This window comes from Hypanus sabinus, chromosome 15 (genome assembly GCF_030144855.1).
Source record: "Hypanus sabinus isolate sHypSab1 chromosome 15, sHypSab1.hap1, whole genome shotgun sequence".
NCBI lineage: Eukaryota > Metazoa > Chordata > Chondrichthyes > Myliobatiformes > Dasyatidae > Hypanus > Hypanus sabinus.
The window spans coordinates 81,107,664-81,130,899 of NC_082720.1; the positions used below are offsets into that span (position 1 = coordinate 81,107,664).

The 23,236-nt window shown below is 39.8% G+C and overlaps 1 protein-coding gene across 1 annotated transcript in view; it reads left to right on the top strand.

The window, feature by feature from the left end:
- LOC132405272 (organic cation/carnitine transporter 2-like) overlaps positions 1 to 23,236 on the top strand; it is a 46,497-nt gene that overhangs the window by 13,796 nt on the left and 9,465 nt on the right. The window contains exons 4-8 of the mRNA XM_059989951.1: positions 4,507 to 4,678; positions 13,056 to 13,182; positions 19,436 to 19,536; positions 20,222 to 20,436; positions 22,319 to 22,501. Coding sequence (XP_059845934.1) covers positions 4,507 to 4,678; positions 13,056 to 13,182; positions 19,436 to 19,536; positions 20,222 to 20,436; positions 22,319 to 22,501 — 798 coding nt within the window. The remainder of the gene's footprint in view (positions 1 to 4,506; positions 4,679 to 13,055; positions 13,183 to 19,435; positions 19,537 to 20,221; positions 20,437 to 22,318; positions 22,502 to 23,236) is intronic.

Here is a 23,236-nt window from a genome sequence, read left to right on the forward strand (position 1 = left end):
TTGGTTCATGAAGTGGACCAACATGTTAACCAGTGCTAAAATAAATCTAACACTTCCCTTCCACATAGCCCCCATTTTTCTATCATCCATGTGCCAATGTAAGAGTTCCTTAAATGCCAACGATGTATCTGACTCTACCACAACCTATAACATCACATTCTACACACTCACCATTCCCTATGTAAAAGAACTTGCCTCTGACATCCCTGCTATACTTTCCTCCAACCACCTTGAATTTATGCCCGCTCGTATTAATTGTTTCTGCTCTGTGAAAAATACTCTGGCTGTTCACTCTATTTATGCCACTTATTATCTTCTATATCTCTATCAGGTCACTTTTCATCCTTCTTTTCTCCAGAGAGAAAAGCCTTAGCTTGCTCAACTTATCCTCTAATCCAGGCAGCATCCTAGTAAATCTTCTCTGCACCCTCTCTAAAGCATCAACGTCCTTCCTATAATGAAGTGACCAGAACTGAACACATAATTCCAACTGTCCTTTAACTATTGTTTTATAGAGTTGCAACATTACTTCACAGCTCTTGAACTCGGTCCCCCTCTCTAATGAAGGCCAGCACACCATTACCTTCTTAACAACCCTATCAACTTGCACAGCATCTTTGAGGGATCTATGGAAGTGGACCTCAAGCTCCCTCAATTCCTCCACACTACTTAGAATCCTACCATTACCGTTGTATTCTACCTACAAATTCAACCTTCTAAAGTTAATTGAATTACCGATTTGTGGTTTGAGCTTCATCTGTAATTTCTCACCATAGCTCTGCATTTTGTCAATGTTCTGTTGTAACCCACACAACCTTCTGCACTATCCACAACTCTACCAACCTTCATGCCAGCTGCAGGGTTAATAACCCACCCTTATACTTCCTCATCAAAGTCAATTATAAAAATCACAAGGATGCGGGGTTGCAGAATAGATCCCTGTGGAACACCACTGGTCACTAGCTTCCACACAGAATGCACTCCATCTACAACCACATTCCATGGGCAAGCCATTTCTGTATCCTCTACTATCCCTGATTGGTTCTATTGTCACTCTGACCAATGTCCTGATCTTCACATATGTTTAAAATGCCTTCTTAGAATTTCTTCAATTCTATTTGAAAAGACCTTCTCACACTCCTGTCCATTTTGCAGCTCCCCAGCTCCCCTGTAACTCTATAGAGTCCCGTGTGATTCTTATTTCCTAAACGTTAAGTAAGCTTGTTTCTTCCTCTTGACTAGATGTTTGATATCTCGTGTAACCCTACCATTCTTTCACTGTCTCAACAGGGCAAAACTATTCAGTGTCCTATGCAAGTGCTCCATAAACAACATCTACATTTCTGTTATGGATTTACCCATGTATATCTGTTTCCAGTTTATGCTCTCAAGTTACTGCCAAGTTGTGTCATAGTTACCCAGTTAAATACTTTCCCATACCATCTGCTCCTGCCCCCGTCCAAGGCTTGGTAGAGGTCAGGGAGTTGTGGTCATGGCCTGCAAATCCCTCATGCACCAACAGATATGATACCCAACCCAATTCATTACCCAGCACTCGATCCACTCTATGGGCTCTTCTCTTGCCTTTCAGTCTACATATCGTGTCAGGGATCCTTCCTGGAATTCATGACTATTCTGTGAGGTTTGTGCAAGAGGTCCTTACCCCAGAGAGTCAATCTGATCAACCATTCCAGTTAGCCCTATTCCCTCTACCTATTACCACAGTCACTACACTATAAACAATTTTTAATACAGTTTACATAGTAAATACTTTAGGGTATTTATGTATTAATTCATATTTTATTCCATTTTGTACTTTAACATCTAACATTATTCTTACATAATTCCTTATTCTTTATAATTGTTGAATGTTGTTCTTCGTTGTACTGCAGTACAGCGATGCGGTCTTCCTCAGCTTGCTGGGTTTGCATGGAACCTGGGTTTTTCCCCTGTTCTTACAGTCCTAGGTCATGTGCCTCTTCCTTCTATATCTGAAACTTACCCCATCAGCTGTTCTCTCCTGTTTTACACCTGCTACTATGGCTACATATTCTCCTATTTCCTCTCTTTAGCTCTGCTTTAATAGTCCATTTAAGAGTCAGGTTTGGATGCATACCATCTTTCAGAAGTTGTAAGAAGATGTCACCATCCAATTTAAGCCCATTTAGGTGACTATGTTACTCAAATTCCTGATAATATTGCTCAGAATAATCCTCAACTTTCTCCTTTGACTCTTACTTAATAAAAGCCATCTTGGCCCATTTCTCCTGCCCTTTGCATATTGCATCCTTAACTGTCTCAGTTAAGTCTCCCAGTTTATTTTCTGGGGAATTGTTTCTTTATTTAAAACAATTTTTACTTTGGATTTGCTCGGGCAATGTGGACCAGACCTACTAGGGTATTTTAGCCTTTAAAAGGATATGTATATCCTCAAGAGTTAGATGATGAGCCTCCCTTATCAAGTATCAATACACAATTACATAATTTAAAAGTTTGCTGTGATGAGTTGGTGTGACATGCTATGAAAAAATTCAATGATTATAGGTGGATATTGAAGATAGGTGGAGGAGCAGGTAGTGTCGGGGAAGCAGGGAGTCTGGCGAAGGACAGATTAGGAGAACGGGCAAAGAAGTAGCAGATGGAATATAGTGTTGGGAAGTGTAAGTTCATATACTTTGGCTGAAGGAATAAAACCATAGACTACTTTCTAAATGGGGAGAAACCTTCAGAAATCAGAGGTACAAAGGGACTTGGGAGTCCTCGTGCAGCATTCCCTAAGTATTAACTTGTAAGTTGAGTCGGTGCTAAGGAAAACAAATGCAATGTTTGCATTCACTTAGAGCGGATTAGAACATAAATGCCAGAATGTAGTGCTAAGGATTCATAAGACATTCCTAAGCCCGCATTGTGAACAGCTTTGGGCACCTTATCGAAGAAAAGATTTATAGGCATTACAGAACATCATGAGAGAATGATTCTGAAATTGGAAGGGTTATCATATGTGACGTATTTGACAGCTCTGGGGATTACTCACTGGAATTGAAAAGAATAGGGAGAAATCTCATTTAAACCTATCGATTAGTGAAAGGCCTAGATAGAGAGGATGTACAGAGGAGGTTACCAATAGAATTATATAACAAAATAAAATCATTGGTTAATGTATGGATAGGAATACATTTGCATAAATATGGAGATACCAGCAAGCTACATTATAAAAAGTGGTTTAAAGAGTTTATAATATAGTGCAATGACTGATGTAATAGATAAAGGAGGTGGGGCTAACTAGAATTGTTGATCGGATTGTCTCTCTGGGGGAAGATACTTTTAAAATGGTGTGAAGTTTTTGTTTTCTTGCAACACTTTCCAGAAGGGAAAAGGGTAATGTGAGGATGCTCTCTATCATGCCATGGAGAATTGCACCATTATGTCCAGGGAAAGATAGAATTTTATCAAGAGCCCAAAAAAGTACATCCTCTGCCAAGCATTTTTGTTATTGAAGGAGATATAATTCTCCCATAAGAGGTCCTACAAAATAGTGATACCGATGAACTTGAATGGTGAAATGGTGCTAAGTATAGAGCCATTGATGATGAGTGGGTGGAGAGGAGATACATTTCTCTTGTCAATATGCATCTTCTTGGTTTTGAAGGCATTTGCAATCCGCTCCAAGTTGTTGTGATTGCATGAGCACAGAAGCTTGTTTACATCCTCATAGTACTTGGATTTACGCAAGGACACTGACATAGTCTGCAAAATTTAATCAGAATCCTATTTAATATTACTGGCAAATGTCATGAAATTTGTTGTTTTACAGCAGCAGTACTTTGCAAACTGTACTGGCATGCTCTAGTGCCAAACTCACATCCTTTCTTACTTTATCTCCAACCTTCCCTCATGTCCTACCTCAGCCCATTTTCTCCAAGAAGCTCAACTCTTGCTACTTTAACCCTATTCCCATTGAACTTCTGACCACCCTGCTGGGTAAGCAGAAATCCATACCCACAAGATGTATTTGACAACGAATTAGTTTACAAATATATACTTAACGGCTTTTACAGTGCTTTCTAGGATACAGAGGATAGTGATAAATTGTAGAAAGAATTTTATTTATGGAAGTACCTTCATAGATCTGGGAGTATTTCTGGGCTGTGTGCTGCCATCACTTGGATAAACAATGAATCAACAACTGAGAGCACTGATTCACATGTCAATTGGTTGAACTAACCAATATTTTAAATGCCGCACCAGTTGCAGAAAAGATTGGATCTATTCAGAAACATTCAAAAGCCCTAAGAAACTGTTAAAAATTAAACTCTCTTTTATATCCTGATCTTTATTTCATGCTGTTTCTTCAGTGATTAGTGAAATACTTGGGCTTCACATTGTTTTGTTATGGTTTAAGAATATAATTTAATACACTTCTTTAGTTGAGTATCAAAGTTTCAGAGTGACATTCAGTCAAAGTGAACTCACTGTGCCCTGAACCTGGCTGTACTCTTCTTGCAGGATCTGAACTTCTTGAACAATCCATTCGGATTACATACTCTACACTTGGAGTCGGCACATGTTTTGCAGTAGGCTATATGATCCTGCCTTTTGCTGCATATTTCATACGAGAATGGAAGATGCTAATATTGACCCTGTCTCTCAGCTGTTTGTTCTACATTCCTTTGTGGTGGTATGTAAACATTTCAATCTTAAGTGCATTTAATAAGCAGGATATGACTGCATGTTGCTGGAAGTCCCTGACAAATAAGGCTGTGTTTGAAAGTAACTTCAGCTGTGCATGAACATCACCTTGATTCTGCCAAGTTACCCACAATATTAAATCATCTGTTGCATCTGGATTTGTTCAATTCCTCGTAAGTTCAATTTCCTTTACAGATCCTTACAAGTTTCACACATTTATAAAATTTGCCATTTGATACTTAATCTGATTTGAGATGTTGTGACTACACCTTTCCTATTGTCATGGTATTCTGACTTCAACACCCAATAGCAATTATTCAAAGTGCAGGCTGATAAGCAAATAAATTTAAAGCAAAGGCAAAACTACTGATTCAGAAAGTTTTAATTGCAGAGGCTTGCTTGTAGGTCTTTCAACCATCGAGCTTTGGTGATGCTTCTCTTTTTTATTAAGTGCAATCGTGAACAATAGCCAGATGAGAAATGCTGATCAAGTCAACTAGTTCATAAAGAGAACTCTGATAGGCCAATCAGATGGTTCACTGCTGCTCAGAGAAACACACTTGAGTCGTGTGGCGGAGGTATGTGCTGTGCATGACCTGATCTGAAAGCATCATGTTGACAGATCGTGTTCACGGTGGAACAGCTCAGTCAAGGATGGGGTGAAAAGCACAGATGGACAAATTATACCTCCACTACCCCAACATATTTCTCCCACATATTCTTCCAGTACTCCTCAGTTGCTGTTTTGGCTGGTTAAGAGATTGGCATGCTGTTGCTCTGGAACTGTGTGAATACTTTTCCTGATACTTTGGAGAAGAGTGCATTTATTCTTTTGACCTCCACATCCTCAATGTACCTCTGTAGTCTGGTAGCCAGAGCTGTTAACCATTGCTTGGCAGTTTCCAGAGCTCCATCTATGGACATACCACTGTACTTCCTTAGTAACCGAGATGAGCCTCTGGTCTTCCCACCTTTCTGCAGTTCTGTCTGCTGACCTCTGCCCTTCTAGTTTTCATTTTGGTTTCCATTCCTTGTCTCCAGGGGAGCTTATAACAGTACTCTCCACTGTATTTCATTTTGTAGCTTGGCATTTCTAGGACTGCTGCTGCCGATGCATATGTCAGGTTATTGGTCTCAGTTATGTTGAAGGTTGCAATTGTGAGTAGTGCTTCAATGGCTGCTATTAGCAAGCTGTTTGATGGAATTTTATCACAAAGTCTGGGGAGCCTAATACATTGTTGGACAGTCACCAGTTGAGCAATGATCTTCTCTCTAATTGCAGCAGCCAGCATCGATATGCCCCAAGGTAAGGTTTTAACTTGCATTTCCAGTGTATGAAATGATGCTAATGCCTTTTCACCATCTGGGATCTGTGAAGGTGCGGTTTGAACCCTTATTTCCTGATAGGCTCGGTTCTGCGGTGATGTAGCTGTGGTGCATCGTGATTGTATGTCTTCCAATTCAAGAATTGATATATGTTTATTCATGTGCAGATTGCTGCTTAAAAGTGATTATGGAGAATAGATTGTAGCTGTTATAGAATAAAGGTCATGGTCAAAGTAACCTCACCTTCAATATTCTGTAACATTTTAACATATCATGAGAATGACTTCCTAAATTCAGTCCTATTACTCACCTTGCTGTTTGTGTGGAGTTTGCACGCTGTTGTGTATTTAATATTTCAGTGATACTGCAAATATTTTTGATAAAACATTCTCTCTTTAAATAATTTATTACAGGTTATATGTAAAAGTACGTGAATGCCATTCATCATTATGCCACCATATCATACATGTGCGCCTTACTAAAGTAAAAACAAAACTAAGACATATTATTCTCAGCTGGATATTTTTATTTTAATTAGTTTTATGTTTTAGAGTTATAAAACTTAACAGTGATGATAAAATGATGTCCTTTCAAATGTATTTTTTATATCGCAAGATCCTGCTGGAAACTAAGAACTTAAAGTCCGAAAGGTCTGCCCTATTAATGAGTTGCTCATTGGTTGAGACACTAAAAGAACTAAGTTTGGAGCAGATTGTGCAACTGTCTGCATAAGAGTAGTCAGTGTGCATCGGCAGTGTGCTACACCATATGCAATAGAGACTTAGCTTAGTGAAGGGAGAAAGGAATGTCCTTTAATGGGACCTGACATATTGAATGCATGGCTAAATGCTAATAGCTTCACTAAATTCAATCAGACATTATTAGAAATGTTGCCTAATTAAAATATGCTTGTACAAATAGATTAAGATCTAAATCCACAACCCCTGTCCACTGGCATTAATTAGCTTCAGCGAAGTGCTGTATTTGCTATTATGGATCAAGTAAATTTCCTTCTTCGCTTTCTTGTTCATATGAAATGTATCTGATACAATTCACCCCGGGCAACAGTGCAGCATGATATATTCTGGGAAAAGCACATTCTATTCTCCTTGCAAATTAAGTCAATGGGATGAATTTCCAAGACAAAGTGTAATGTTCTCGCACAGGTGTAAAAGAACTCTGAACTAAACACCAAGCATAAACCAATCAATGAGGCGGTCCCAGTAAGATTAACTGTTTACTGTTCACTCTTCCACATTAATGTATGGTGAAAACTATTGATAAAACAAAACAAAATATATACAGTATTTGTTTCCTTCTTGACATCACACTTACATCATAAATACTTGCAAAGGTAAAACTACAACAACTATATTACATTAAAGTGCAACATACAGTCAGAATCTACCTACGCCATTGACTGCTTTAAATACACTTCAACACAAACTATCTGCAACTCTTTAAATAACAAAAAACATAAACTTTATCAACCGTCCTTACTTTTAACAGAATCAACATTAACATATTAAATTCAACATATCGATTTCTCATGAACTTACGGCGTTGCTTCACTATGTTTCTCGTGCGTAGAAAGAAAACTTTCCTCGCGCTGATCCTGCACATGTGAGCCCCCTCCTTCCCATTTCTCCAAACCGGTATTTTCCCACAAGACGCGGTGAAACCGGGTGTGATGTCATCGCATGCCGCGATATATCACAGACAATGAATTTACTCTAAACAACCTTAACTTTAACTAGAAAACAATAACGAACAAATTATTAAAGTGAAAATATAATAAACTAAACAAATGCCTTAAAGGCAACACACTCCACGCCTGACCTTCGTAAGGTCACAATGAACATAATACAAAACTTCAGTCTCTAAATCAGTCCTTAGGTAGAAGTAGAATGACTTCTGTAACTGGCCTTTGGTAAATTTTCACATCACCTTGGTCAGAAGTTTTCAACTCAACCTTCCTGACATGTCCATCCCTACTAGGGAATGTGGCAGTGATTCTGGCCTTTGGCCAGCAGTTGCGGGCAATTTGCTTGTCCCTGAGCAGGACTAAATCTCCAACTTGAAGATTCCTGCAGGGTTCTGTCCACTTTTGTCTGTGTTGCAATAAAGGTAGATATTCCTGTCTCCAATGAGATCAAAACCGATTTGCCAGAGCCTGGACCTGTCTCCATTGCTTTGTGTACAAATCCTTATCAGAGAAGTCCCCAGGTGGAGGGGGAGCTCCTGCCTTCTGCGTAAGGGGCATTGATGGCGAGAATATGAAGGGGTTTTCCGGGTCAGAAGACACAGGTAGGAGTGGTCGTGCATTTATAATGGCTGTGACCTCTGCCATTAGTGTGCACAGCACCTCGTGGGTCAGTCAGGTGCGTTGCTGCAGAAACATTGAATCAAGAATTCTTCTGGCGATACCAATCATCTGCTCCCATGCGCCTCCCATGTGAGAGGCATGTGGTGTGTTAAACTCCCAGTTGCATCCCTGCTAACTGAGGTACTTTTGCACCATTTTGTCCATCCCCAGCTCCTTAGATGCTCCAACAAAGTTCGTGCTGCAATCAGACCTTAACTGTTTTGCAGGGCCTCTTAGTGCAAAGAAGCGCCTGAGAGTGTTAATGCAGCTTGATGTATCCAAAGATTCGATTACCTCAATGTGTACCGCTCTTGAACTCATGCAACTAAACATGATGGCCCACCACTTGCTCTCTGCTTGTCTTCTGGTAGGGTGGTATCCCAGTCAGAGAGCTCAGAGGTAAGTTCACTGAGAAGGACTCTTCCCTGGATTGTAACTGGTGCCAGTAGACCCAAGGGATCAAAAACACTGTTGACAATGGAGAGAACTCCACAGTGGGTGAATAGCTTGATCACGGTCAGCACGGAGAACGTGAATGTGTCAGTCGTAATCTCCCAAAGGAGGCCCAAACTCCTTTGTGTGGGTATGGTTTCTCCATCTAGATCTAGGTCTTTGATTGCCGGAGCACAGTCATCGTGTGGAAAGGCCTTCATTACTGCCTGACAGTTTGATGTGAACTTATGCAAGCAGAGGTTTGACTCAGCAAGTGAGCTTGTGTACGTCCGAGCAGATCGATTGCTTCGTCTTCTTTCTGTAGCGATATCAAGCCATCATCGACATAGAAGTGCCTTTCTACAAACTTAACGGTGTCATCGCCGTGCTCCTGTGCGCCCTCTCTGATGGCTCTTCACAGCCCATAGATGGCCACGGCAGGTGATGGACTATTGCCGAAAACATGGACTTTCATCCGGTACTCAATGACTTCCTTGTTAATGTCATTGTCCTTGTACCATAAGAAACAGAGGAAATTGCGATAGTCCTCCTGTACTAAGAAGCAATGGAACATCTGCTGGATGTCCACTAAGACTGCGACCTTCTCCTTCCGGAAGCGCAGCAGGACCCCAAGAAGGGTATAGTTAAGGTCGGGGCCTGTAAGGAGCACGTCATTAAGGGAGATACCAGCTCACTGAGCACTAGAGTCAAAGACCACCCTGATCTGATTGGGCTTTTGTGGGTGGTAAACCCCAAACGTTGGGAGGTACCAGCACTCCTCGCCTTCCCTCAGTGGCGCTGCTACTTCAGCATGTCCATTAGCGAAGATCTTCTCCACAAATGTTATGTATTGTTGCTGCATCTCAGGTTTCCTTTTCAGGGTTTTTTGCAAGGACGTGAACCGCTTGACTGCCTGTTCTTCGTTGTTTGGCAAGCGCTGGCATGGTTCTCTGAAAGGTAGTGGGGCAACCCAATTATTTGCTTCATCTCTGAATACCTTGGTGTCCATTATTTTTAAGAAAATGGTGTCTCGTGCTGATGGAGCAAGTTTATTATCATGCTCAGTTTGAGCGAAGACTGACTGACCCAGCGTCTTGTCGGTTACTTTACATTTGTTAAAGCCTTGTCGTGCTTCCTTGATACACATGAAACTTGTGCAGGGTTGAAAAATGGAATGGCGGCCGCTCTCTAGCACATTGGTCTTGAGTGTGTTAACTGTCGGTTTGTGTACATTGCCAAGGCACACCTCTCCTATCACCACCCAGCCCAGATCCAGGCGTTGGGCAAAGGGGGCATGGTGTGGTCCATTGACCTGCTGCCTAACCTTGTGCACCTGGAAAACATCTCTTCCTAATAGCAGGAGTATTTCTGCTTTTGGATCCAGTTCTGGGATGTGCTTGGCAATGTGGTGGAGATGTGGCTGGTGTAGCACTGCACTTGGCGTCGGGAACTCAGTGCCGTTATTCAAAATTTCATTGCACTCTAAGAGTGAAAGGAGACAGATAACAACTTTAGCATTCAGGGACTTGAGCTGGAAGCCTTCTGACTTCCTTCCATATGTTTCCACGCTGCCTGAGCAAGTTCTAAGGTAGTATGGGAACTGATTACTCTCAATGTTGAACAAGTCAAAGTACTCCGGTCTGACTAGTGAGCGATTACTCTGATCATCCAGAATTACATAGGCTCTGATGGGCTTGTCTTTGGCTCCCTTAGGCTACACCTTAGTGAGGCAAATCTTTGAACAAGAACGGCTTGACTGAGCTTGACTGCAAACTTCTGTGCAGCTCGAGCTGACAACAGTTTGTCAACAGTTTAAATTGTCTTCCTCAGATGAATATGATGCAGCTGGGCCTCTCTGAGACTCCTCTTGAGGTGGGATGTTAGCATATAAGTATGGAGAGGAAGAACAAATCTTCAAGTCCATTTGAGATCGGACATAGTCACTTGTGCGTTCCAATCTGGTCTTTTCTGAAGTAGACTTTACGTCAACCAGAACATGCATTTCTATTATCTCTGCTTCTACCCTGGCAGCTCCTGCTTCTCGGTGTAGCATCAGCTCTTCTAACTCAGACTCTATCCTTACCTTTTCCAACTGGTTTTCGGCTTCTCTGGCAGCCGCTTCCTTTTCTCTGGCAGCCGCTTCCTTTTCTCTGACAGCCGCTTCCTTTTCTCTGGCAGCCGCTTCCTTTTCTCTGGCAGCCGCTTCCTTTTCTCTGACAGCCGCTTCCTTTTCTCTGGCAGCCGCTTCCTTTTCTCTGACAGCCACTTCCTTTTCTCTGGCAGCCGCTTCCTTTTCTCTGGCAGCCGCTTCCTTTTCTCTGACAGCCGCTTCCTTTTCTCTGGCAGCCGCTTCCTTTTCTCTGGCAGCTCTTTCCGTTTCTCTGGCAGCCTTTTCCATTTGGTTTTCGGCTTCTCTGGCAGCCACTTCCTTTTTCAATTTTGCTTCTCGTTCAGCATACAACGCTTGCACCTTGGCGGCTTCTGCGTTAGCTCTTGCAGGGGCAGCCTTACTTGTTGATGCCCTACTGCCCCTGTTGCTGGATGGCAATGACTTGATGCTGGATCGTGTTGTCATTGCAGCACTTGAAACACCTGGTAATGTCGCCTTTTCACTGTAGTGTTCTCGCACAGGTGTAAACTCTGAACTAAACACCAAGCATAAACCAATCAATGACGCGGTCCCAGTAAGATTAACCATTAACTGTTCACTCTTCCACATTAACATATGGTGAAAACTGTTGATAAAACAATACAAAATATATACAGTATTTGTTTCCTTCTTGACATCACATTTATATCGTAAATACTTACAAAGGTAAAACTACAACAACTATATTACATTAAAGTGCAACATACAGTCAGAATCTACCTACACCATTGACTGGCTTTAAATACACTTCAACAGAAACAATCCGCAACTCTTTAAATAACAAAAAACATAAACTTTATCAACCATCCTTACTTTTAACAGAATCAGCGTTAACATTTTTAATTCAACATATCGATTATCTCATGAACTTACGGCGTTGCTTCTCTGATGTTTCTAGTGCGTAGAAAGAAAACTTTTCTCGCGCTGATCCTGCACATGTGAGCCCCCTCCTTCCCATTTCTCCAAACCGGTATTTTCCCACAAGACGCGGTGAAATTGGGTGTGACATCATCGCATGCCGCAATATATCACAGACAATGAATTTACTTTAAACAACCTTAAATTTAAACGATAACAAACGAATTACTAAAGTGAAAATATAATAAACTAAACAAATACCTTAAAGGCAATACACAAAGTATAATATATTAATGTAATACCATATATAATGATATCATTTGGATATCAATTTCATGGCAGTAAATATATATTGTCACTCTTGTATATTTGTAGAAAGATTTTCATTAATGTTTTTCACCAAAGCTTCTTTAAGAGTAAGGGCTTAATTTCTTTCCAACAGAGTGCATTGCTATTTTAAGCATTATTGAAGTTTCTAATTGCTCACTTTACCATAATGTTGTCTACTTTAGTCTTCAACTTGTTTAATTTCATCCATATATTTTGTCCTTCTATTCCATGATATGGACACGAAATTGTTTTCCTTATGAATATCAACATCTTCATTTTCTTTCTTCTCAAATAACTGATTCTTTATGTTTTTAAAATGTTCTCTTCACCTTCTCACTAACTTGATCTTTTTCATCTTCATATCGCCAGCACACATCCAGTGTCTCAGTGAGAATGTTGCAATCATTGACGTTTGCCAATAATGTTCACAACTAGAGACCTTAGAAAACATGTTAAAAGTTCAAATCCACATTACACATAACTTACATCATCTCATAATCATTAGTAATTTCTGAATCAACTAGCACATTTGAATACAACTTCATGATATTAGTATTAAGAAGTATTTTCTTTATTGAGGTACTGTAGCCTTTCTGGCCCTTCAAGCCATGCTACCCAGCAATCCCCAAATATAATGCTAGCCTAATCACTTGACAATTTACAATGACCAGTGACCTACCAAGCAGTGTATCTTTGGACTGTGAAAGGAAACCCACATGGTCACAAGGAGAATATATAACCTCCTTATGAACTGCAGTGGGAATTGAATTTGAGTAGCCTGTACTATAAAGCACTTTGCTAGCCTCTACTCTACCATGCCACCCATCTTAGTACTATACTGTAATAATTTCCCAAGTCTATTAGAACTTCAATAGTCGCGTTATAAAATAACTCATTTAATTCTAGGTTTATTCCTGAATCTCCACGCTGGCTATTATCTAAAGGAAGAATAAAGGAAGCTGAATCAATAATTCGACTTATGGCAAAGAAAAATGGTGTCACTCCTCCAGCGATGCTTTTCAGTGAAGATGAGGTATTGCAACAATGCCATCTTTTTGTTTCTTTGTGATTCAAAGTTCAAATTTATGATCAAAACACAAATATAGTATGTCACCAAATACAGCCCTGAGATTCATTGGGCAATAAAGAGCAACATTTTTTTATCTCTGTTATTTTCATTTCTCTTCCATTCAAAAGGTGTTTACTCTGTGATCTAAGGCTACATCCACACTAGACCAGATAATTTTGAAAATGCCGGTTTTGCATAAAAACGATAGGCATCCACACTATGCGTTTTTAAGAATACCTCTGTCCACATTGAAATGGATATTTCGGCGAATCTCCTCCTACTGTGCATGCGCAGGATACATCTACTGAAAACAAGCAACATGTTTGGTGTCAAACCTCACCGTGAAAGATGGTGTGTGTTTGTTCAGTTACAGAATAGAAAAACTTAAACGACGGACAGCTGTTGGCTCTCACGCAGGAGGACTTAAAAGTTAAAACAAACAAATACTGAAGTGTATGGAGGCAACCGACAGGGAGTTCACGGATAGTATGACCCAGTTGATGACGAACATTGAAAAACAGACTAACTCTGTTGCATTAATAAAGCACATTGTTAAAAGTGTAAAGCATGTCTGCATCAGTATTATCTTGTATTTCCATACAATATTACATTAGGCTGTTACACATCTATTGTCAGAGAAGTACTTGCATAAATAGGTAAACCACCTTCATACAAGCAAGGACAGAAAACAGGTCAACGTGAGCATACTTATTTATTCAGTAAGTTATGGGTCAAGGTATTTGGTGAGTACATTTAACTCTACTGGCTTCAGTCTCGTTGCCATCTGTTCTGAAATTGTTAGGTTGTGTTCAGGAAAACAATGAAATGGTGCGCTGCCGTCTGACAGAGTTTTCAGATTTGTCCGGTTACCCTGTCCACACCGATCTGCCTGAGTGGCGTTTTCCAAATTACACACCTTGGAAAGCATTTCTGAAAAGCTCCAGTTTCAGGGGATGAAAATGCCGTTTTAGTGTGGATGGAGGGTAAAAACAAAGAGAAAAATCTTCAGTTATGGATTTATCCGGTTTAGTGTGGACGTAGCCTAATACGTTTCTAAAAGTGGATCCCATTTCCCCTAACTATTGTCTTTAATATGTTCACCTGACTACATGACCACTAACAAGTTCATAGACAACTTCACCCATAATCAAATGGATATACATTTTCAACTAGGTTTTCATTGCATAAAAATAAGAAATAAAAATACTGAAAAATATGCAATTGTACAACTGTACCAATCAAGTTCAGCATGACTTGTATGTCTGAACTTACATTGGATAAAATTATTTTTGGATCTTTTTTATACGTTATAGGAATTTTGAAATGGCCTGTGCATTGTTTCATCACGACAAAGTTATTTGCTGTATTATAGTAACCGGGATCACTGGCAAGGTCGCTTCACTATTCGGTCCCCAGATCATGTAGCCTTCTTCAATGTCTTATTGGTAAAAGAGTATTAAATAACTCTATGGTTTATACTGTAAGATCATAAGATATAGGAGCGGAATTAGGCCATTTGTCCCATTGAATCTGCCCCACCATTTCATCATGGCCAATCAATTTTTACTCTCAGTCCCAATTGCCTGCCTTCCCCCTATACCCGTCATGCCCTGACCAATCAAGAATCTATCAAACTCTGCCTTAAGTATACATAAAGACTTGGTGTCCACAGCTGCCTATGGTAACGGATTCCACAGATTCACCACCCTCTGGCTAAAGAAATTCTAAAAGGATGCCCCTCTATTCTGAGGCTGTGTCCTCTGGTCTTAGACTCTCAACATCCACTCTATCAAGGCCTTTCAATAGGTTTCAATTAGGACATCGCTCATTCTTCGAAATTCTTGGAAATGCAGTCCCAGACCATCAAATGCTTTTCAAATGACAAACCATTCAATCCTGGAATTCTTTTTGTGAGCCTCCTTTGAATTCTCTCCAGTTTCAGATATGCTTTCTAGGATAAAGGGCCAAAACATGCTCACAGCACTCCAAGTGAGTCGTCAGCAGTGCTTTAATAAACCTCAACATTACATCCTTGCTTTTATATTCTAGTCCTCTTGAAATGAATACTAGCATTGCAATTGCCTTCTTCACTATAGACTCAACCTGCAACTTAACCTTTAGGGAATACTGCATGTGGTGACTCCCAAGTCCCTTTGCATTTCAGTTATTTGTATTTTCTCTCTATTTAGAAAATAGTCTACCCTTTATCCAAAGTGTATGGCTATACAATTCCCAAAACTGTATTCCATCTGCCACTTCTTTGCCTATTCTCCAAGTCTGCCTAAGACCTTCTGTAGCCTCTCTACTTCCTCAAAGCTGCCTGCCCCTCCACCTATTTTCTTATCATCTGCAAGCTTTGCCACAAAACAATCAGTTCATTCATCAAAATCATTGACAAATAATGTAAAAAGAACTGGTGTCAACACAGATCCCTGTGGAATACCACTGGCCACCAGCAGCCAAGCAAAAAAGGCTCCCTTTATTCACACTCTTTGCCTCCTGTCAATCAGCCACTACTTAATCCATTCTAGATTCTCTCCTGTAATACCACGGGCTTGTAACTTATTAGGCAGCCTCATATGTGGCACCTTGTCAAAGGCCTTCTGAAGATCCAACTACACATCAAACTTTGTCTAGTCTACATATTAATTGTTTAAGAATTCCAACAGACGTGTCAGGCAAGAGTTTCCGTTAAAGAAACCAGGCTGACCATTGCCTATTTTATCATGTGCTTCCAAGTACCCTGAGACCTCATCCTTAACAATCAAATCCAACAACTTCACAGCCTTTGACGTCAGACTAACTGGCCTATAATTTCTTTTCTTCAGCCTTTCTCCCTTCTTGAAGAGTGGATCTACATTCACAAATTTTGAGTCTAGTGAATCTTGAAAGATCATTACTCTTGGCAGTGTGGAGGATCAGCAAGATCTTGGGGTCCATGTCCATAGGACACTCAAAGCTGCAGCACAAGTTGGCAGTGTTGTTAAGAAGGCATATGGTGTGTTGGTCTTCATCAACTATGGGATTGAGTTCAAGAGTCATGAGGTAATGTTACAGCTATACAAGACCTTAGTTAGACCCCATTTAGAATACTGTGTTCCGTTCTGGCCACCTTATTACAGGAAGGAAGTGGATGCTCTAGAGAGAGTGCAGAGGAGATTTTCAAGGATATTGCCTGGATTGGAGAGCATGCCTTATGAGAATAATTTGAGCAAACTGGGTCTTTTCTCCTTGGAGCAATGGAGGATGAAGGGTGACCTGATAGGGGTGTATAAGATGAAGAGAGGCATTGGTCATGTGAATATCCAGAGGCTTTTTCCCAGCGCTGAAATGGCTAAATGAGGGGGCATAGTTTTAAGATGCTTGGAAGTAGGTTCAAGGGGGCTTTCAGGGGTAAGTTTTTCATGCAGAGAGTGGTATGTGCATGGAATGCATTGCAGCGGAGGTGGTAGAGGCAGATACAACAGGGACTTTTAAGAGACTCTTAGGTACATGGAGCTTTGAAAAACAGAGAGCTATGCGGTAGGGAAATTCTAGGCAGCTTTTAGAGTAGGTTACGTGGTTGACAAAACATTGTAGGCTGAAGGGCCTGTAATGTGCTGTAGTTTTCTATGTTTTTATGTAATGTTTCCACAATCTCTTCAGCTACTTCTTTCAGAACACTGAGGATGTACACCATCTGGTCAAGGTGACTTATCTATACACAGACCTTTCAGTTTTCCAAGAACCTTCTCCCTAGCACTGATAACTTTACACTCTTCATGACCCTTGGCTCCTGGTACTTCCACCATACTGCTAGTGTCTTACCCAGCATGGACAGAAAGCATGCAAGGTCCAGCCGGACTTGATCCCCGGACCAATCACCTCGAACTGGTCTGATGCCACTGCACCGCCGGCCAGCCATTATTAGCTAGCTTACTTTTGTATTCCATCTTTTCCTTCTTAATGGCTTTTTATGTTGTCTTCTGCTGGATTTTTGAAAGCATCCCAATCTTCGAACTTCTCACTAATTTTTGCTTTATTATGTGCCCTCACTTTTGATTTTATGTTGGCTTTGACTTCTCTTTTAGCCACAGTTTTGTCATCTTGCTTTTAGAACCTCTTTGGGATGTATATATCATCTGCCTTCTGAAGTGCATCCAGAAAATTCAGCCATTTCTGCTCTGCCGTCATGCTTGCAAGTATTGTTTTCTAACCAACTCAGGGCAACTCCTCTCTCACACCTCTGCAATTCCCTTTACTGCACTGTAATACTGATATTTCTGAGCTTAACTTCTCCTTCTCAAATTCCAGGGTGAATTTGATCATAGTATGATCACTCACCCCTAAGGGTTCTTTTACCTTAAGCTCTCTGGTTCATTGCACAATACCCTATCCCAAATAGTTGATCCCCTAATGGGTTCAACCATGGGCTGCTCTGAAAAGCCAGCCATAGGCATTCCAGAAAATTCTTCTCTTGGAATCTAGCACCAACCTGATTTTCCCAATCTACCTGCATATTGAAATCCCCCATGACTATTGTATCATTGCCCTTTTGCAATGCATTTTCTATCTCCTGTTTTAATTTATAAACCACATCCTTACTACTATTTGGAGGTCTAAATACAACTCCATGGGTGTTTTTTTTTTAACCTTTGTAGTTCCTTACCTCTATCCACAATAGCTCAAAACCCTGCAATCCTTTGTCACCTCTTTCTAATGTTTTAATGAATGTTCTACCAAAAGATCTGCCTTCCTGCCTGTCCTTTCAATACAGTTTGTATGCTTGGACATTATGTTCCCATCTATAATCAGCTTTCAGCCATGATTCAATAATGGCTAAAACGTCATACATGCCGATCTGTAAATGTGCTACAAGTTTGTCTACCTTATTCCATATACTGCACACTTTCAAATAGAACTCCTTCAGTCCTGTATTCACCTGATTCAAATTTTTCACCTTTTACATTCCAACTCATCCTGTTGTCTGGAATTTTGCCCTATTATTAGCCTCTTCATTGCCTTTGTTTTAAACTACCTCACCTTCAGCACTATCACTCCAATTTCCATCCTCCTTGAACAATTTTAGCCATCCTGCCTACAAGTATATCGGAACCCCTTGAACTGTCCCTTTGGTACAGGTTGTACTTTCCCTGGAAGAGATCCCAATGATCTATAAATTTGAATCCCTGCCCCCTGCACCAGGTCCTTACCCATACATTCACCTGCCAAATCATCTTATTCTTCCCCTTAGTGCCCACTCAGAATTCCAGAGATTACTACCCTAGTGGTCCTGTTTTTCAGTTTTCTACCTAGCTCCTTAAAATCTCTCTTCAGAACCTCCTCAGCTTGTCTACCTACGTATTGGTGCCAATAGGTACCAAGACTTTTGCCTGCTCAACCTCACCCTTGAGCATCCCATGGACCTGATCAGAGACATCCCTAATCCTGGCACCAGGGAGGCAAAATACCATTCAGATATCTCTATCGCACCCACAGAACCCTCATCTCCATTCCTCTGACTATGGAATCTGCTATCAACATTGCAGTCCTCTTCACCTCTCTGCTCTTCTTAGCCACAATACCAGACTCAGTGGCTGAGACCAGCTGAGACTGTGGCTCCCCCCAGTAGGTCATCCTGCTCAATAGTATCTGAAGTTGTATACTTATTCACAATAAGTATTTGTAATAGTAAGGAAATGAAAATATTGATGTCTTGAGTTGATCTAAATTTCTACTGTCTCAAAATGGTGGAATACAGGAACATGAAATCTACGGAAGGGACAACCAGTAGTTGACAGTGGAGCCTTCTAGTGAAACATTAATTTTATTAAAACTTGTACAAAAATTATTAAGCTTAAATGAACCATTTACAGAGCTTACATCATTAATCTAAGTTCAGATTTTGTTTTTGTCCAGAACCTAATTTGAATTTAAATGTGGAGAATATTCAGCTCATTTTATAGAACTAGAGAAATCATTGTGTGCAAATTGATTTTTCACTAGGTAGGAATTGCTGGCAATGTGGGAAGAGGAATGATTTTTATTTTTGGAAAGTGGTGAAAACATTTGAAGTGCACATACAACAATTCTGGCTACCCAGTTGGAAAGTCACAGAGCAAGTTTTGAATATTAAGTCTTCTGGATCATTCATATCATTCATTCAAGAGATGTGGAAAATAGTGCAGACATTTTTCTGTTAAGCTAATGCAATTTTGTTTCTCTGCTTTTCTTCCAGCTCGAACACATAAAGAACAATAAAATAAAATCTGTTCCAGTTACTCAGTTGTTAAAAACCTGTAATACCCGAACTATCACAATCATTAACATTCTGATCTGGTAAGTATTAGAAGAAAACAAAATACACAGAAATACTCAAAAAAATCTGATTTTAAGGACTTAGTGAGGAATACGTTCTGAAACTGCTTAGTCTCTACATATTCTCCCACAGACTAGATTGAATTGCTGGTCAATTTTGTCGAATCAATTTTTTTTCCCAAAATTCACAATTGGAGCCCACCAAAAATTAGTTCACTTCCTACTCAAGAGGTTTGAACAGAACAGAGAGAAAGTGGAAATGACAGAGGTGCACCATCTCAAACGAGACATTAACGGTACCCATATAGGCTGTCTTGGAAGAATATTAAATTACTAAAAGGTTAAAATGCTGACCACCTAGAGATGTAAGGGGAGCAAACAATGAGTGCAAAGTTCCCTTCAGTAGCAAATTGTATGAATTCAGTTGGCAGTGAAAAAAAGACTTTTTTTGCAGGGTAGATAATAGTTGGTAATTCTTAGGCAGGAAAACAGAGAAGTTCATAATAAATTAAAGTAATATTTATTTTATTGTTCAGTTAAGATACATTCATTGATGTTAGTGAATGTGACAGAAATAATTCTGCAAAAGCCACACATCAGCATCTTCTCTGGAAAACATGAAATCAAGTGAAAGAAATTCTGAAAAGTAAAGATGGGAAAACATAAGAATATGCTTTACAAGAAGTATTTGAATTTGTTTTTGCAGGATGATCATAACAATGGGATACTATGGTCTGTCATTGAACATACCGAATCTCCATGGCAATGATTATCTCAATTGTTTCCTCTTTGCTGCCTCAGAGATTCCAGCAAACATTGCAGTATGGTTTCTCCTTCAGAAGTTTCCACGCAAGTTCAACCTTTCAAGTATTCTTTTTCTTAGTGGAAGTATCCTGCTCTTCAGACAGCTAATCCCATCAGGTAAATTTTACACTGCTTCAAAATGGATCCTATTACGATATTTGCTAACAAGAGTTAAAAAGCAGTATCCCATGATCAGTTGAAATACCCAGGAGCTGTAATTCTGAGAGGTTTTGGTACACTGGCACAGTATGCCAACAACTCTGAAATCCTTCACATTCTTTCCACCAACTAACTGCACTGATTTTAACAGTGGTATAAATTTGAGATGTTGGACCAAATTGTGACTCGTGCAGATGTGCCTGAGAGTCCAAATGAAGTTTGCTGTCCTGTCGATAGTTCAATGAACATCATGGATGAGCAATTGAAAACTAGCAGACTCTAACATGAGATCTGCTTAAACTGGAAACTTAACTCATATGATTTTGATTCTGATTAATATTCTATTATTATTCTGAGCTGGTTATCCATGCCCTGCACTTCTGGCAAATTATGCAAGAAGATCAGTGAAGTTAAGTCCAAATAGCACAGCTGTAACTCCTATTGATTTTTGATCATCCACATATTGATAATGTGGCATCTACTTCCACTGGCAGCCTGTTCCACTCCCTCATCACCAACTGAGTGAAGAAGAGCCTCCTCAGGTTCTCCTTAAGTATTTCACCTCTTACCCTTAAAATATGATTTAGTTTCACCCAATTGCAGTGAAAATGCCTGTTTACATTTACCCCTCTATAAGCTTCATAATTTTGTATACCTCTGTAAAATATCCCCTCATTCTCCTACGCACAAGGGCAAAAGTTCTAACCTATTTAATTTTCCCTATTACTCTGGTCCTCAAGTCTGGCGACATTCTTGTAACTTTTCACTCTACTCTTGCAATCTTATTGATATAATTCCTTAGGTACAGGTGTTCAGAATTGCACACAATACTTCAAATTAGTCCTCACCAATGTCTTATACATCTTCAACACAACATGCCAACTCCTGTACTCATTACTTGAATTTATGAAGGCCAATGTGCCAGAAGCAGTCTTTATTCATCTGAATACTTTGATATAAAGTCATAAAGCATGAGAGTACTTACCTCCACAACACATGGAGGCATTTTTCCCAGATTTGAAACTCAGATTTCCTTAACATACTTACAAAATGCTTGTCAGTCAGTGATATTTTATGCCCCCTTTTTGTTCTCCTAATCTCTATATTAAGCTCCCCTACTCCAAAACTAGCTGTACTCCTGAAGGAATTAGCCATTGCCAATATCTTTATCTGGCCCACAATAGTCCTTGATAATCAGGATTCCATGGAAACTGCTGTCCATACCTATCACCCTTTTGGGAACATGATCATCCTGAACCCTCATTAATTTACTTTTGAATGACTCCCACATGCCGATAAAACTTATCTGAAAACAATTGCTCCTACCCGTGCCAGATTTTGACTTACAATATTAAATGACCTTCCTCCAATTTTAATCTTAATTTCCATGCCATAGATTCCCCTTTTGATTGTTACCTTGAGACCTATAAAATAGAAATTACTATCCCAAAGTGCGCCACACTTCTCCCAGCAGCTCAGCTTCGATTTTTCCATCTACTTCTCTTTGTCAACTTAGAGCTGCTTTGCTTTTGTAATTATTATTATTGTTGAAGAAATTAGCTGTTTTTATTTACTGAACCTCATTTATGCTGGACCAAAATATTTAACAGTAATTCTGGAAATTCATTTTATTATGTGTATCTTCAGCACAGGATCTCAGAAATACACATCTGGAGTTTTTTATTCTTTGCAAAAATTATAATATCAGAGGAAAGCTTCTCAATGTTTGATAACACTGGAACGTGTATGGGGAAAATTAATCTGTGATTTCAACATGCGGACAGATCTATACAACCAGAGCATCATATATCCAGTCCACAGCTATTTCTGTTTGTTCCAGATTTTTTGGTACTTGCTGTAGTGCTGGTGTTAATTGGAAATTTTGGAAATACATGTGCTTCTTGCATGGTTTATGTCTACACCACCGAGCTGTATCCAACCTCATTGAGAAATACAGGTGTTGGAGTGAGTTCAATGGCATCTAGGATCGGAAGTATCGTTTCACCTTACATTATTTTCCTTGGTAAGATAACAATTAATCATCACTGATTAATCAAGACTGTTTAGACTTTTGACACTATCCTAATATACAAATAATGGCGTCTTCAGAATTTTGCAAAACCCTCTTCTTTGGAGAGAGTTATTTAAGCAGAATTAAAGACCATTGCATTTGGAAGTCTGTGGACTGAATAAGTCTGATAATTAACCTCAGAGCAATGGTAGCCTTTACCTCCTTTGAACTTAAATTTGAATTTATTTAAATTTACATCCATCCCAAAATGTGAGGAAGTAAACATATTTGCATTAGAGGGGTCTAGACATGAGTGCATGGCTGGTGTTCTCCCTTCAGTCTCTGCATATGAAATGTGTCAGTCCCACTTACACTTGTTGAATTACTGATTTATTTCAGTTCCACATTTCCAATCTTTGGTCTGAGGAAGAGGGTGTCCATTCTGTGGCAGAAAATGCTCCTTAGTTTATGGGTTCTGCCTGCTTCAAAGTAGACAGGAAGCATTCAAAACCCCTTGGTGGGCTTGAGCCCTTCCATGATTAGTGAGCACCAAAGGAATGAAGGACAGGGCCAGGAAGTGAGCTGATCTAACCTAACTTCACTGTTCAGAAAGCATTAATTTTTTGTGAGCTGCTTGATCCAATTGCTATTCAATATTGTTAACAAAAATTGGGGGCTTTCAGAGTGATGCTCTAAGTCAATAATTTTAATTCTGAGTTCCTGTGTAACTGTTGTGTAATGCACACA